The 12,473-nt window shown below is 42.5% G+C and overlaps 2 protein-coding genes across 2 annotated transcripts in view; one reads left to right on the forward strand and one right to left on the reverse strand.

Moving 5' to 3' along the window:
* Window positions 1-6,793, forward strand: part of pcdh7a (protocadherin 7a) — a 32,849-nt gene extending 26,056 nt beyond the window's left edge. The window contains exons 3-4 of the mRNA XM_060864740.1: window positions 1,092-1,272; window positions 1,761-6,793. Of these exons, the coding sequence (XP_060720723.1) occupies window positions 1,092-1,272; window positions 1,761-2,299 (720 nt within the window). The 3' untranslated portion in view covers window positions 2,300-6,793. The remainder of the gene's footprint in view (window positions 1-1,091; window positions 1,273-1,760) is intronic.
* A 1,921-nt stretch (window positions 6,794-8,714) lies between these two features.
* On the reverse strand, window positions 8,715-12,171 carry LOC132842027 (intelectin-like). The gene is made up of 8 exons (XM_060864724.1): window positions 11,939-12,171; window positions 11,786-11,848; window positions 11,556-11,687; window positions 11,354-11,469; window positions 10,998-11,156; window positions 10,461-10,581; window positions 9,187-9,290; window positions 8,715-8,956 (listed from the first exon to the last, which is right to left on the reverse strand). Exons 1-8 carry the CDS (start codon window positions 12,000-12,002, stop codon window positions 8,804-8,806), a joined length of 912 nt encoding a protein of 303 aa, XP_060720707.1. The 5' UTR covers window positions 12,003-12,171; the 3' UTR covers window positions 8,715-8,803.
* Window positions 12,172-12,473: the final 302 nt, after the last annotated feature.

Below are 12,473 nucleotides of genomic sequence, written 5' to 3' on the forward strand. Positions count from 1 at the left end.
AGGAGTGTGTGCATGTGTGTGAGTGTGTGTGAGAAGGAGTGTGTGCATGTGTGTGTGTGTGTGTGAGAAGGAGTGTGTGAGTGTGTGTGAGAAGGAGTGTGTGCATGTGTGTGAGTGTGTGTGAGAAGGAGTGTGCATGTGTGTGAGTGTGTGAGAAGGAGTGTGTGCATGTGTGTGAGTGTGTGAGAACGAGTGTGTGCATGTGTGTGAGTGTCTGTGAGAAGGAGTGTGTGCATGTGTGTGAGTGTGTGAGAAGGAGTGTGTGCATGTGTGTGAGTGTGTGTGAGAAGGAGTGTGTGAGTGTGTGTGAGAAGGAGTGTGTGCATGTGTGTGTGTGTGTGTGAGAAGGAGTGTGTGAGTGTGTGTGAGAAGGAGTGTGTGCATGTGTGTGAGTGTGTGTGAGAAGGAGTGTGCATGTGTGTGAGTGTGTGAGAAGGAGTGTGTGCATGTGTGTGAGTGTGTGTGAGAAGGAGTGTGTGAGTGTGTGTGAGAAGGAGTGTGCATGTGTGTGAGTGTGTGAGAAGGAGTGTGTGCATGTGTGTGTGTGTGTGTGAGAAGGAGTGTGTGAGTGTGTGTGAGAAGGAGTGTGTGCATGTGTGTGAGTGTGTGTGAGAAGGAGTGTGCATGTGTGTGAGTGTGTGAGAAGGAGTGTGTGCATGTGTGTGAGTGTGTGAGAACGAGTGTGTGCATGTGTGTGAGTGTCTGTGAGAAGGAGTGTGTGCATGTGTGTGAGTGTGTGAGAAGGAGTGTGTGCATGTGTGTGAGTGTGTGAGAACGAGTGTGTGCATGTGTGTGAGTGTCTGTGAGAAGGAGTGTGTGCATGTGTGTGTGTGTGTGTGTGTGAGAAGGAGTGTGTGAGTGTGTGTGAGAAGGAGTGTGTGCATGTGTGTGAGTGTGTGAGAACGAGTGTGTGCATGTGTGTGAGTGTGTGAGAAGGAGTGTGTGAGTGTGTGTTATGTTTCTGAGCTTCCTTAATTGAAGATTTTTACTGCATAATACTGAAATGTGTGATTTTTTTACATGTCAAAATAACTTCCAACACGTGTTAAATATAACTTGACATCTGTGTGTGTGTGTGTGTGTGTCCTCAGCCATTACGCAGGGTGACGTTCTCCGTGGCGACAGATGCTGGTTGCTATGACAGTGGGGTGGACGAGTCAGAGACACCGAGCAGTAAGAGCAGTAAGATAGGCGTTCTGTCTCTTCCGGAAGATGGATACGAGAGAACAACACCTGAGGGGAGTGTGGGGGAGGAGGAACACGTGGAGAACGGTACCTACACACACACACACACACACAAACACACACACACACACACACACACACATTCACACACAGAGTTGTGTTTTAAACTTCAGTTTAGAACTGTGATTCTCCTATGTGACCACTAGAGGGCAAAGCTGCAGCTCAGTTTCACTAAATCAGACATATTATTCAGACATATTCTTTCTCTCTCTCTCTCTCTCTCTCTCTCTCTCTCTCTCTCTCTCTCTCTCTCTTTCTCTCTCTCTGTCTCTTTCTCTCTCTGTCTCTCTTTCTCTCTCTCTCTCTGTCTCTCTTTCTCTCTCTCTCTCTCTCTCTCTCTCTCTCTCTCTCTCTGTCTCTCTTTCTCTTTCTCTCTCTCTCTTTCTCTTTCGCTCTCTGTCTCTCTTTCTCTCTCTCTCTCTCTCTCTCTCTCTCTCTGTCTCTCTTTCTCTCTCTCTCTCTCTCTCTCTCTCTCTCTCTCTCTCTCTCTCTCTCTCTCTCTCTCTCTCTCTCAGACTCGAGGCAGCTCCCTGATGTGGCTTTGACAGGAAAATGTACTCGTGACTGTGGTGAGTATGGCCACTCTGACACCTGCTGGATGCCGGTGCAGCCATCACCACGGAGACACCAAGGCAATGGAGCACCACGGCAACGCATGTCCAGCTTCACATCAGCAGGCGACGACAACAACAATCACGACAACAGCGATCAAGAGGAAGAAGAAGTAGAGGAGGATGACGGCTCAGACCAAGGCAGTGGAGGGGGCGGAGCCAATGATACACGCAGTCCTCTGGCTAATGGAGATCCACTTGCCAGCCGTCGCCACGGAGACCGCAACAGGAACATAGGAGATCACAATCGAAATCTGCTGAACCGCAAGATGACATCAGCATCCTATGACACCTTTAGCAGCGCTAGGTTTGGAGGTCAATGCCATGGCGACGACTCAGAGGTGCCCCGCCCACACGAGGTTATTCCACTGACCCGGGCAGGGGGCGGAGACTTCAAAACAACATCATGCCTGACACTATCACGCAGGGAGGTCTATCTGTAAGGAGCACCTAAGACACAAATTCAAACCTGAGACACAAACTCACACCTGAGACACGAACACAGACTTCCAACTGAGACACGAATTTGCACCTGAGATAAAAACTCAGCTAACCTTTGTATTTGCATTGAGGTCTTATTTGAACCCTGAGATCAAACAGGAAGTTCCAAGAAAGCATCTGAGCTACAAACCTGGACCTGAGATATGAAGATAGCTCTGAGGAATATGAGCCTAGCACTGAGCTAAGAATCTGAACTTTAAAAGAAAATTTGGTGTCTTAGCTACAAAATCTGATCTAAGCAACAAATTCAGACCTGAGCTACTAGGATTTGGCTTCAAACCTGAATTTGGAATTCACCTCCAAGATCTGAAATGTGAAACACCTGAAACTACAAACTCTCCCATTTCCCCCTGAGATACAAAGTATTGAGCTCCTCACACACCACACCTCAAACCTCTCACCTGACTTCCAAAACACAGCTTCCAGTTCTTGCCCGAGTTATTAAAACACATCTAATCTACCAATTTTCACCTAAGTTACTAATCCACCTGAGCTACAGATTCTTACATGACATACCAGTAGACCTGCACAGTGAGTTTACAGCATGAACTCAGCTGAGCTACCAGATCTCGCCTGGGCTTCCTGTCCTCACCTGACCAGATCTCACCTGGGCTTCCTGTCCTCACCTGACCAGATCTCACCTGGGCTTTCTGTCCTCACCTGACCAGATCTTGCCTGGGCTTCCTGTCCTCACCTGACCAGATCTCGCCTGGGCTTCCTGTCCTCACCTGACCAGTTATTTCCAGGGCTACCAGTCCTCACTTGAACAGGTATTACCTGACCTACCAATTCTCACCTGGCCTACCAGTTATCAACTGGGCTACCAGTATAAACTTGAGGTCCACATTTGAGCTACTTGAACTGTGAATTCTACCCTGAGCTACCAGGTCTTTTCTGCACAATGAGTTTGTACCTGAGCCACAAACTCAAACCTGGAGTGAGATTCATCTCCTGCTCAGGATGAGTTTCAGGAACTTCTGGACTTTTGCTCTGGAACTGAATGTTTCTCATTCCATTATTTCTGTGGATGAAAAACGAAAGCTGAGCTGAGGATCCGTACCGAATCGTCTCACAGACGAGCTGCGAACTGTTGAAGAAAAACTGTTGAACATTGCATGTTTGATCTGCAGATGGGAAAAAATCTGAAAACTAGAGGATGTGAAACGAGTTTATAAACTGAATTAGGGCTCTTTAAAAGGCGTTAAAAGTAACAAGCTGCATGTTGGGTCTCCTGGGGGAGCTGTGAAGAAAGAGAGAGAGACAGAGAGAGAGAGAGAGAGGGAGAGAGAGAGAGTGCTTCAACAGACCTGACCATGGTGGACCTGGTGGACGTGGTGGTCTCCTCTGACGTCATCAAGAACTAAGAATTACAGCGCTAAGCTAACTTTAGTTTTCTGAGTGACTGTAGGTATCTAACTGACATCTGCAATGCTAATTAGGGATCTGTATTTATCACCTCATTTCAGTGAGCTGTCATCCAGCTAGCTGTTCATATTTAGCTAATATAATCTGATTACATCATGAAGCTAGTTTAAGATTCCTAGTTTTAACAAAAAATAAAACATTTAGACATGTGTGTGATTTCAGCCAGTGAACAGCATTTCTTATGTCAGAAGGACCACTGCACACATCCTGATTTTGACTGACAGGTGTCTATGGATCACTGTGGGTGGATCTTAGGTTAAATGTGGTAGACAGTCAACCAATCACAGACTTCATGAGGTGTTAGCATAAGACTTTTAGTTCAACAGAGCAATCGCTAAGCTTCCTTCATGCAGCACAGCGCTAATGTTAGCTAATCAGTGGAAGTTAGTTAGCTTTCAAAAACTAGTGTAGCGTGAAAAGTAAATAATTGAGCATGCTAAATGATCCTGAGGTTTCCATGAAGTTTGCAAACGGCAGAACAAGTTTATATTAAGCTCCGCCCCTGCTGACCCAAGGGCACCTGTTGCTGAGAGAATTCAGGACATGTGACCGCGCAGCCAATCAGAGACGTGAAGTGTGAAGTTAAAAAAAAAGTTAAAACAATCATTTAGCACTTAACCAATCAAATGTAAGTATTCAAATGCTCTTCAAATCATCTTTTATAAAATCAGTAGACAAACGAGGATCAAAATACAGTATTTTTCTTCCGTTTCTTTATTTCATGGATGACGAACATAAAACTGGGAGATTTCACTGGACGATGTTCGTAAAAAGACTGAAAAAAAAAACACAACAAAACAGAGAAACAAAACGGAGTGAAAAAGGAACTGTAATTTCTTCATTAGCCACGTTTTCTTCAACAACAACTACAACACACACACACACACACACACACACTACATATTAGCCATTGTAAGAGGAATTAGCTGTAGCATTTTGCCTGCTTAATCTTCACACATTATTGGACTATAAACTAATCCTCCATTTAAGTGCATACAGAGTTTCAGGGCATTAAATATTAAAACATTACGATAACAAAATTCATCTGTTTTTTTTTTTGTTTGTTGGTTTTTATTTTTTTTAATGTAGGTAAACCAAATTTCTGTAAAGATGACACTGCATGCTTGTAAGCTAACGCTAATTTTAATAGAAAAAATAGATCCAAAAGGGATTTAATCTCTTTAAAAAAAAAGTGTGTGTGTGTCCAGGTACAGGATCTCCAAATCACTCTTTTTATTTTATTATAAATAACAGCTTAATTTCATGATGTATTTTCATCATAAATCATGTTTTTAACTGACCAATCACAAGCCCCACCCCTTTCACAATCACAAGCCCCGCCCTGTTTCCCTAATAACAGTCTCTGAAATCAGAACCGTCAGATTCACGGTTCTACATAACAGGGACAGACTGGAAAGTGCTTTGTGTCCTAGATTCCTCCAGCTTTCTGGATAATTCAGGGTTCTTCAAACTGGTGAAGAAATTTAGATTTCATAAAGAAGTTCTACTTGGAGCCTTTGGTGGTTCCACAATGTTCTGCAGAAATTCCCCCAAACTTTACCCCTTGGGGTTTTGATCCCTGCCTCAGCCCTGAGTGTGTGGAGTTTCATCTTCTCCCCATTCTTTCCTCCTGGTTCTTCAATTTTCTCCTCCAGTACAAAGACATGTGTTACAGGCTGCGTGGGCGTGGCTCAGAATCAGTCAAGTTGATGTAGATGTGTCGGTGTCAGTCAGTTGATGTATGAGTGGGCGGGGCTTAGGGTAGGTCAGTTGATTTATCACTAACATGTTGCTTATTTCAGACTTTTTTCCAGTTTTCTTTTTATTTTTCTTGCTCTCTTTTGTCTTCTCTTTTATTTAACTGCTTTTGCAAAATTTCTATTCATTGCCATATGAAGAACAAGTTCATCCAGCACCTTAAAGGATTCTTTGCTTTGTTCCTAAGTAGAACCTTGTGAAGAACCCTGATGGAACATGTTCTTCTGAGTGTAAAGTTTGGGTCTAATTTGAGAGGTTAAAGGAACAGTTCAGTCAGTAACTGCTAGGTTAATGCTAACAAGTTGCAGCAGTTTATGGCCACCATTTTAGTGACATGGTTTCTGAATCTCAAACACAGACAGAAGGATAAAGTCACAGAGAGAAATGAACTTTCTTCCTCAGCACACAGTCTGGTGTCACTCCACACCAGTGTCACACTCAGGTATGGGCGCGGCCTAAAATCTGAGGGCGGAGCTTGTGTTGATGAATCTGCCTGTTTGTTGTTAGTGTTACAGAACCATCTGAAGACTCCTGAGACGAGTGTGGGATTTAAACAAGCTGCTTAAAAAGCGATCTTGTTAGCATCATTAGCATTAGCCTGATAGCTTTAGTGGAACCGAACATTCGGCTGATGGATTACGTTTAGAGGAACGGAGAGCTTCATTTTTTTACAGAATTGTTCCTTTCACCTCAGTTCTGTCATTGTTTCTTTTATTTTGAGCTTCAGACTGGACTCTGGAGATCCAAAGCCAAAAAATGGTCGATACTTTCGTTAAAAAAACCTAAACTAAAATATGACTGTGTGTGTGTTCTATCTAGGTTAAAACCTGCTGTTCTAGAGCAGTGTGTAATTATTCCTGTACAGTTCAGGGTGTACATGAACTCCTCTGTATCTTCTCCTTTTTCTAATGCACGTTTCTCTTTAACTGATTCATTAATCATCTCCAAGCTTTTTTTAACCAGCACTCTTCTCACGTACCGTCACACACGGAGAGACGGCCATGAACTTTAACCTGAACGGCATGCTAACGGCGTTTATTCTGCACTAAATGAGGAACATGTATTTCTTACTTTGCTTTCATGTGATGAATCGATGAGTTGATGAATCAATGAATCGAGGAGTCAGTGAATCGGTTCGCTTTGTGTTTGTGATGAGAAACACTGAATGAGGGCTCTGGAGCCGTTTGGTATGTTACAGTTATGTACAAGTTTGACTTTTTGACATTAAAATCTCTTTCAAACTTCTTATGGAATTTTTATTGACCTTTATTGGTGTGGATGTTCTCAGGTTCTGAAAAACATGTCCAGAAAAAAACAACACATTAAGGAGAAAGTTTTACTGTAGAGAACAAAAATAAGATCTGAATTGTGATTCTAATCTAATAATTAATATCAATATGAATATAGAAAATTTATCCACAGCATCTGACCAATCAGATTGCAGGATTCAACAGCTCTGTGGCTCTTTGCTGGAATAATGAAGCTGTCATAATAATAATAATAATAATACTTTATTTATAAAGCACTTTTAAAACAGCCAAAGCTGAACACAAAGTGCTTACATCATAAAATACAGATAATATAATAATTAAATAGTAAAAAAGGGAATAGAAATGTGTTTTTAACCAGTTTTAAAACAATGAAACATTGGGTGCCTGTCTGATGAACAGAGGCAAGTTGTACCATTGCCTCTGTCTCCTCTAAGCTTCCTCTTTGACCTTTTGGTGTCCAGAAGCAATTGATCAGCTGACCTGAGTGAATGGGCAGGACTCTGTAAGATATGTCAGGGTCTGACCATTTAAAGATTTAAAAACAAATAATAGTTTAATACTTTAAACTGACATCAAATTTAAAATGTCATCAAGACATGAAAGGAGAAGTGCAACAGAGGATTCATGTCTTTCAAGGAGGTATGAAGATTTTGGTATCATCTGCATAACGGTGAAAGGAAATCCCATGGTGTCTAAGGATGGATCCCAGGGGAAGCAGATAAACCGAAAAGAGTAATGGCCCCAGAACCGAGCCCTGTGGAACCCTGTAGAACAAGGGAGTAGTGGGGGATTCTAGACCACTTATACCCACAGAAAAAGTCCTATTTGTTAGGTAGGACCTGAACCACTCTAAAACAGGGCCACAGACACCCACAAGTTGACCTAGATGAGATATTAAATTGCAATAGTCAACTGTATCAAAGGCAGCTGTTAGGTCCAGCAGGACGAGGATGACAAAATCACCAGCATCAGAAGCAATGAGGATGTCATTAAAAACCCTTAACAAGGCTGACTCTGTGCTGTGCAGTGTTTTAAAGCCAGACTGGAAAAACTCCAGGATGTGATCTTCATCCAGAAATGATTTCAGGTCTGTATAGACAATATTTCCTAAGACCTTAGAAAGAAAGGGCAGTCTGGAGATAGGTCTGAAGTTAGCTAGTAAAGAGTGGCCTAGACCAGGTTTCTTAATATATGGTTGTACTACTGCATGTTTAAAATCAATAGGAACCACACCAGAAGATAAGCTGTTAATGATACTGAGGACCAATTGCCTTATAGAAGGGGAAAACTCTTTAAACAATTGAGGGGGAACAGCATCACGGGGGAACCTGAGGGGTTAATATGAAGCACCACAATCAACACAGCATGGAACAGAGACGAAGGGGTCAGTAACAGTAGGAGGGATAAGAGCCCTGATAGTGGCCACGTTGTCCATATAAAACTGAAGAAAGTTATTACACGACTCAGAAGAGTCTTCCAAGCAAGCAGACTGTGGGTCCTTAAGAACCGAGTCGATTGTATTAAAGAGCACACATGGGTTATGACAGTCGACACCTCTTTAATGGTGTTCTGATAATTACACCAACAATCTTATAGCATTTGAAGCGATACTTACAGTTTGTCCTACTTCCACCTACGTTCAGCTCTTCGACACTCTCACCTGAGTGCCCGAGATCTGTCATTAAAACAGGGCTCAGTTGTAGCTTTTGGCTGCTTAGATTTTAGTGGGACCACACAGAACCAAAAGAACCTGGGGGTTTGGGTACTGACCTCCACAACTGGGTGCAGTCAAACCAAGGGCAGCTGGTCGTAAATCTAACAATGTACCATCTTACAATGTAGAATACAACTGTCATAATACATCATGATGCAGATACAGTTAAAAAAAGACAGTTTTCAGAGACAGAGTTGAAAATCATTTATTTGGTTAAACTGTAATTTGTTTAACAGAATTCTGATAGGTTCCTGAAGGTCTGATATATGTTCAGTGTCTCAGCGGTAGAAGATGAGCACCGCCGCCTCGGTCACCTGTTTACTGGCGCTCCAGCCGGTGTTAGTACCGTAACCATTCCAGTCAAATGCGGGGAAATCACCACACTGCCTTGGAGACCCTTCAGGAAAATATCCACCTCCTCCTATACAGGACTACACACACACACACATACACACACACACAGACACACACACACACACACACACATTTGAATTTGAAGTGACTAAGGATCTGGAAGGGGCAGATGTGTTTCTGTAGAAACAAACTTTATCTCAGAAGTCCCATGGACGTTAATAATATTAGCAGTATTAATTAGACCCTAATGAAGCCCAGGCTCCTGGTGATTTAATTAAAGTTTGAACTGAACAAGGTTCATTCTCACGTGTTCTGTGTTGCAGTCTGTTGGTTTGACTCCCAAACAGATCGCCATCGCCGCCCTTTCTGTATTTATCGGTCGGAATGTGATGAATCCAGGCTTGGTATACGCTGAGGAGGCATTAAGATATATATTTATAAATGATTAAAATACTCAGACCTGTCAGAATACAAGGTTACTATGGTAACAACTAGGGATGAGCGAGTACAGCATTATCTGTATCTGTATCTGTATTCGGAGTGGGTGGGGCCAAACCCGGAAGTAGGCGGGGCTTGTCTTGAAATGGGCCGGGCTTTAACCGGTTATTTTAAGCATGCAATTGATATGGGTTGATCAGAAATTGTTATATTTATTGCTGATTAGAAAAATATTTACAGGACAGCATCAGGATTGAGCTTCAGATCAATGGTTTTGATCACGATAGCAAACGAACTATATTACAGAACAAGTTTTGCAGTTATGAAGTAAAATGTAATGAACGTAATGTAATGTAATTTTTATTTCTTTATTTCCACACCAGGTGTGTGTGTGTGTGTGTGTGTGTGTGAGTGTGTGTAGCTTAATAATTTATTTGTAATATTTATAACACTAGCTTACTACCTTTTATGTTTTTATGAAATACAGCAAAAACGTGTCAGACACTCAGTGTCTGGTTACTGGTTAGAGACAGCTGAAGGTTTAAAAAAGAAAAAAAATGTCCGACAGGCAGAGAAGCAAGCATCACGTCTGAACGAACCCACGTTTACCAGAAATCTACTGGTTAGTAAGTACGTATTATTAACGTTACAACCCGAAGTAAAAAGCTGAAGAAACCCTAAACGTTAACGGAAAAGACCCGCGAACCCGAGTGACTGAGGGAGAGACAGAGAGCTGTTCTGTGTGTGACTGTGAGTGAGCAGAGCGAGACACAGCAACACAATACATCTGTATGTGTGTAGGGGAGGGGCGCTGTGACTAGCCTATCACTGTAGGGGAGGGGCACTGTGACTAGCCTATCACTGTAGGGGAGGGGCGCTGTGACTAGCCTATCACTGTAGGGGAGGGGCGCTGTGACTAGCCTATCACAGAACGCTGACACAATCAGCTACCCAATGATGATTTTCATTCAATCCGAGCACAGATATTGACTCGTATTGCTCGTATAATATTCGTACTCGGCAGAAGTGCTTTATCCGTACCGGATACTCATTCAGCCGAGTATCCGGCTCATCTCTAGTAACAACCATCTAACACATCTAAGCACAGCGAAACTGTCATGTCAATTATCTTCTATACTCCACCTCTGACGTTGGGTCCAAACAGGTTGTGGTTGGATGTGGCGTCTCCAACATCATACACTACAGGAATAGAGGGGCCGTGGTTATCAGGACAACGTCCTACGTTGTATTTCACTGGGAATTGCTGAAATCAGGAGAAGACTGAATTAATGTAAAGTCAGTAAATGTACACTGTTCAACAGGAATGTTGGAGGAACGTTAGGGGAACGTTAGAGAAATGTTAGAGGAGCGTTAGAGGAATGTTGAAGGAACATTAGTGGAGTGTGAGGGAAACGTTATGGGAACATTAGGAAAGCGATAGGGCAGCATTATAGAAATGTTAGAGTAATGTTAGAGGAACGTTGCAGAAGCATAAGAAGAACGTTGGAGGAACGTTAGGGAAGCGTTAGAGGAATGTTAGAGGAGTGATATAAGACAGTTAGAGCAGTGATATCAGCTAAAGACTTGATGGTAGGAATGTATAAGTAGTTAGCGTCAGTTTGTAGCTATATATTTGTCAGCATTCCTTTCTCCCAGTAAGGGATAAGTGTGTTGTGTCACCTTGAAGAGATTGTAGAGGTTTCCTTTGTAGCTGTTGAGGAATTGGGTCTCCGTGTGGTAACGCAGGAACGATGTTAGTTTCCAGCGCTTTACTTGTTCGTTATTAGGAACGTGCCACACTGCTACGTCCTTCGCTGTGATGTCATAATACCCAGGATTCTGTGGGATAAAGTAAGAGGGTGAAGAAGAGGAGGAAGAATCATCTGCTCATGTGGGAATGAGGTTTGTACTGAACACTGTGAGTGTATATTTGGAGCTCGATGTTGAGATGAGTGTAAATGTGACAATACTTTAATGATATTTTTTCCAGTCTCTCATGTGTTCAGGTTTGTGTGTTAATTTATTTGGATTTGGACCTTAAAGTCGTCGCTGGTTGCGGCTTCTGCAGTGCCGAATGTGACGGTGTTACTCCACGAGCCGTCTCCTTCAGGTACGTCCGGACTGTTACCCTGCTGACTGGACCAGCGATCTCCTTTAGATTAGAGAAAGGTTAGAGGAGCGTTAGATAAACGTTAGCTGAATTGTATTAAAATGAAGAGATGAAGCTGGAGCACTGACCGGTGGTGCATTTCCCATACATGTTGTTCTCGTGAACACTGGCCACCAAAGTCCATCCTCCTCCTGCTGTGGTCATATCACAGTAGGTCTGATACACCACACCGCTCGCCGTGGTCAGGTAATAAAGTCCATCTGCAGGAACAGGGACAAAATAATCAACCTCATGTTCTGAGTTACGTTCTGAATTTGGATTTTTCTGCTGTTTTATAAGAAATCATTTTCACACAAACCTTCATTCGTCTTATATCTGAGCATCAGCTCTTTGCAGCTCCGTGGACTGAAATGTTCTGGTTCTACAGACGGTAACATGGGGTTTTATTAGACGTTAGTTTATTCCTTAATTATTCATAAAGTTCTCATGAATAAGATGAAATGAGTCCTACCTCGTTCAGAAAGAGAGAGGCTTCCAGACATTGACACAAACAGCACAATCATCCAGGTTGCCATCTCTGTAAGAATGAAGAACGAAACACTGCACTTTTTATCCGTCTGTGAGTTTTCTGATGCCTTTAAGATGTTAGTAATGACGTGAGCTCAGGAATGTTAGAAGAGTGTTACTCGTTCTACAGAGAAGTGTGACTGTGAATGTTCTCTGTTAAAACACTGTGTACATGAGCAGGGTTTTATACTGTGTGTCTGTGAGTGTGTGTGTGTGGATGTGTGTGTGAGTGAGTGAGTGTGTGTGAGTGTGTGTGTGTGTGTGAGTGTGTGTGTGTGGATGTGTCTGTGTGTGTGTGAGTGTGTGAGTGATAACAGAATGTGGAAGTCCTGTCATGTAAAACGTTCCTGCATATTCAGTTTCAGCCAGAATTTAATCCTGAATTAGACAAGATAATTAAAAATGTTTATAATATTTATATAAATAATAAACATATCATGCAAATTACTTAATTATTTAATTAGTTTAAAATGTCAGGA

Source organism: Tachysurus vachellii, chromosome 2 (genome assembly GCF_030014155.1).
Source record: "Tachysurus vachellii isolate PV-2020 chromosome 2, HZAU_Pvac_v1, whole genome shotgun sequence".
NCBI classification, from domain to species: domain Eukaryota; kingdom Metazoa; phylum Chordata; class Actinopteri; order Siluriformes; family Bagridae; genus Tachysurus; species Tachysurus vachellii.

Coding starts and splice junctions, on each gene's coding strand:
- LOC132842027 (XM_060864724.1), bottom strand. CDS start 12,002: ATGGCAACCTGGATGATTGTGCTGTTTGTGTCAATGTCTGGAAGCCTC. Junction 10,582..10,997: donor ACCTCTACAATCTCTTCAAG/GTGACACAACAC, acceptor TCCTGATTTCAG/CAATTCCCAGTGAAATACAA. Junction 9,291..10,460: donor GTTTGGACCCAACGTCAGAG/GTGGAGTATAGA, acceptor ATGCCTCCTCAG/CGTATACCAAGCCTGGATTC.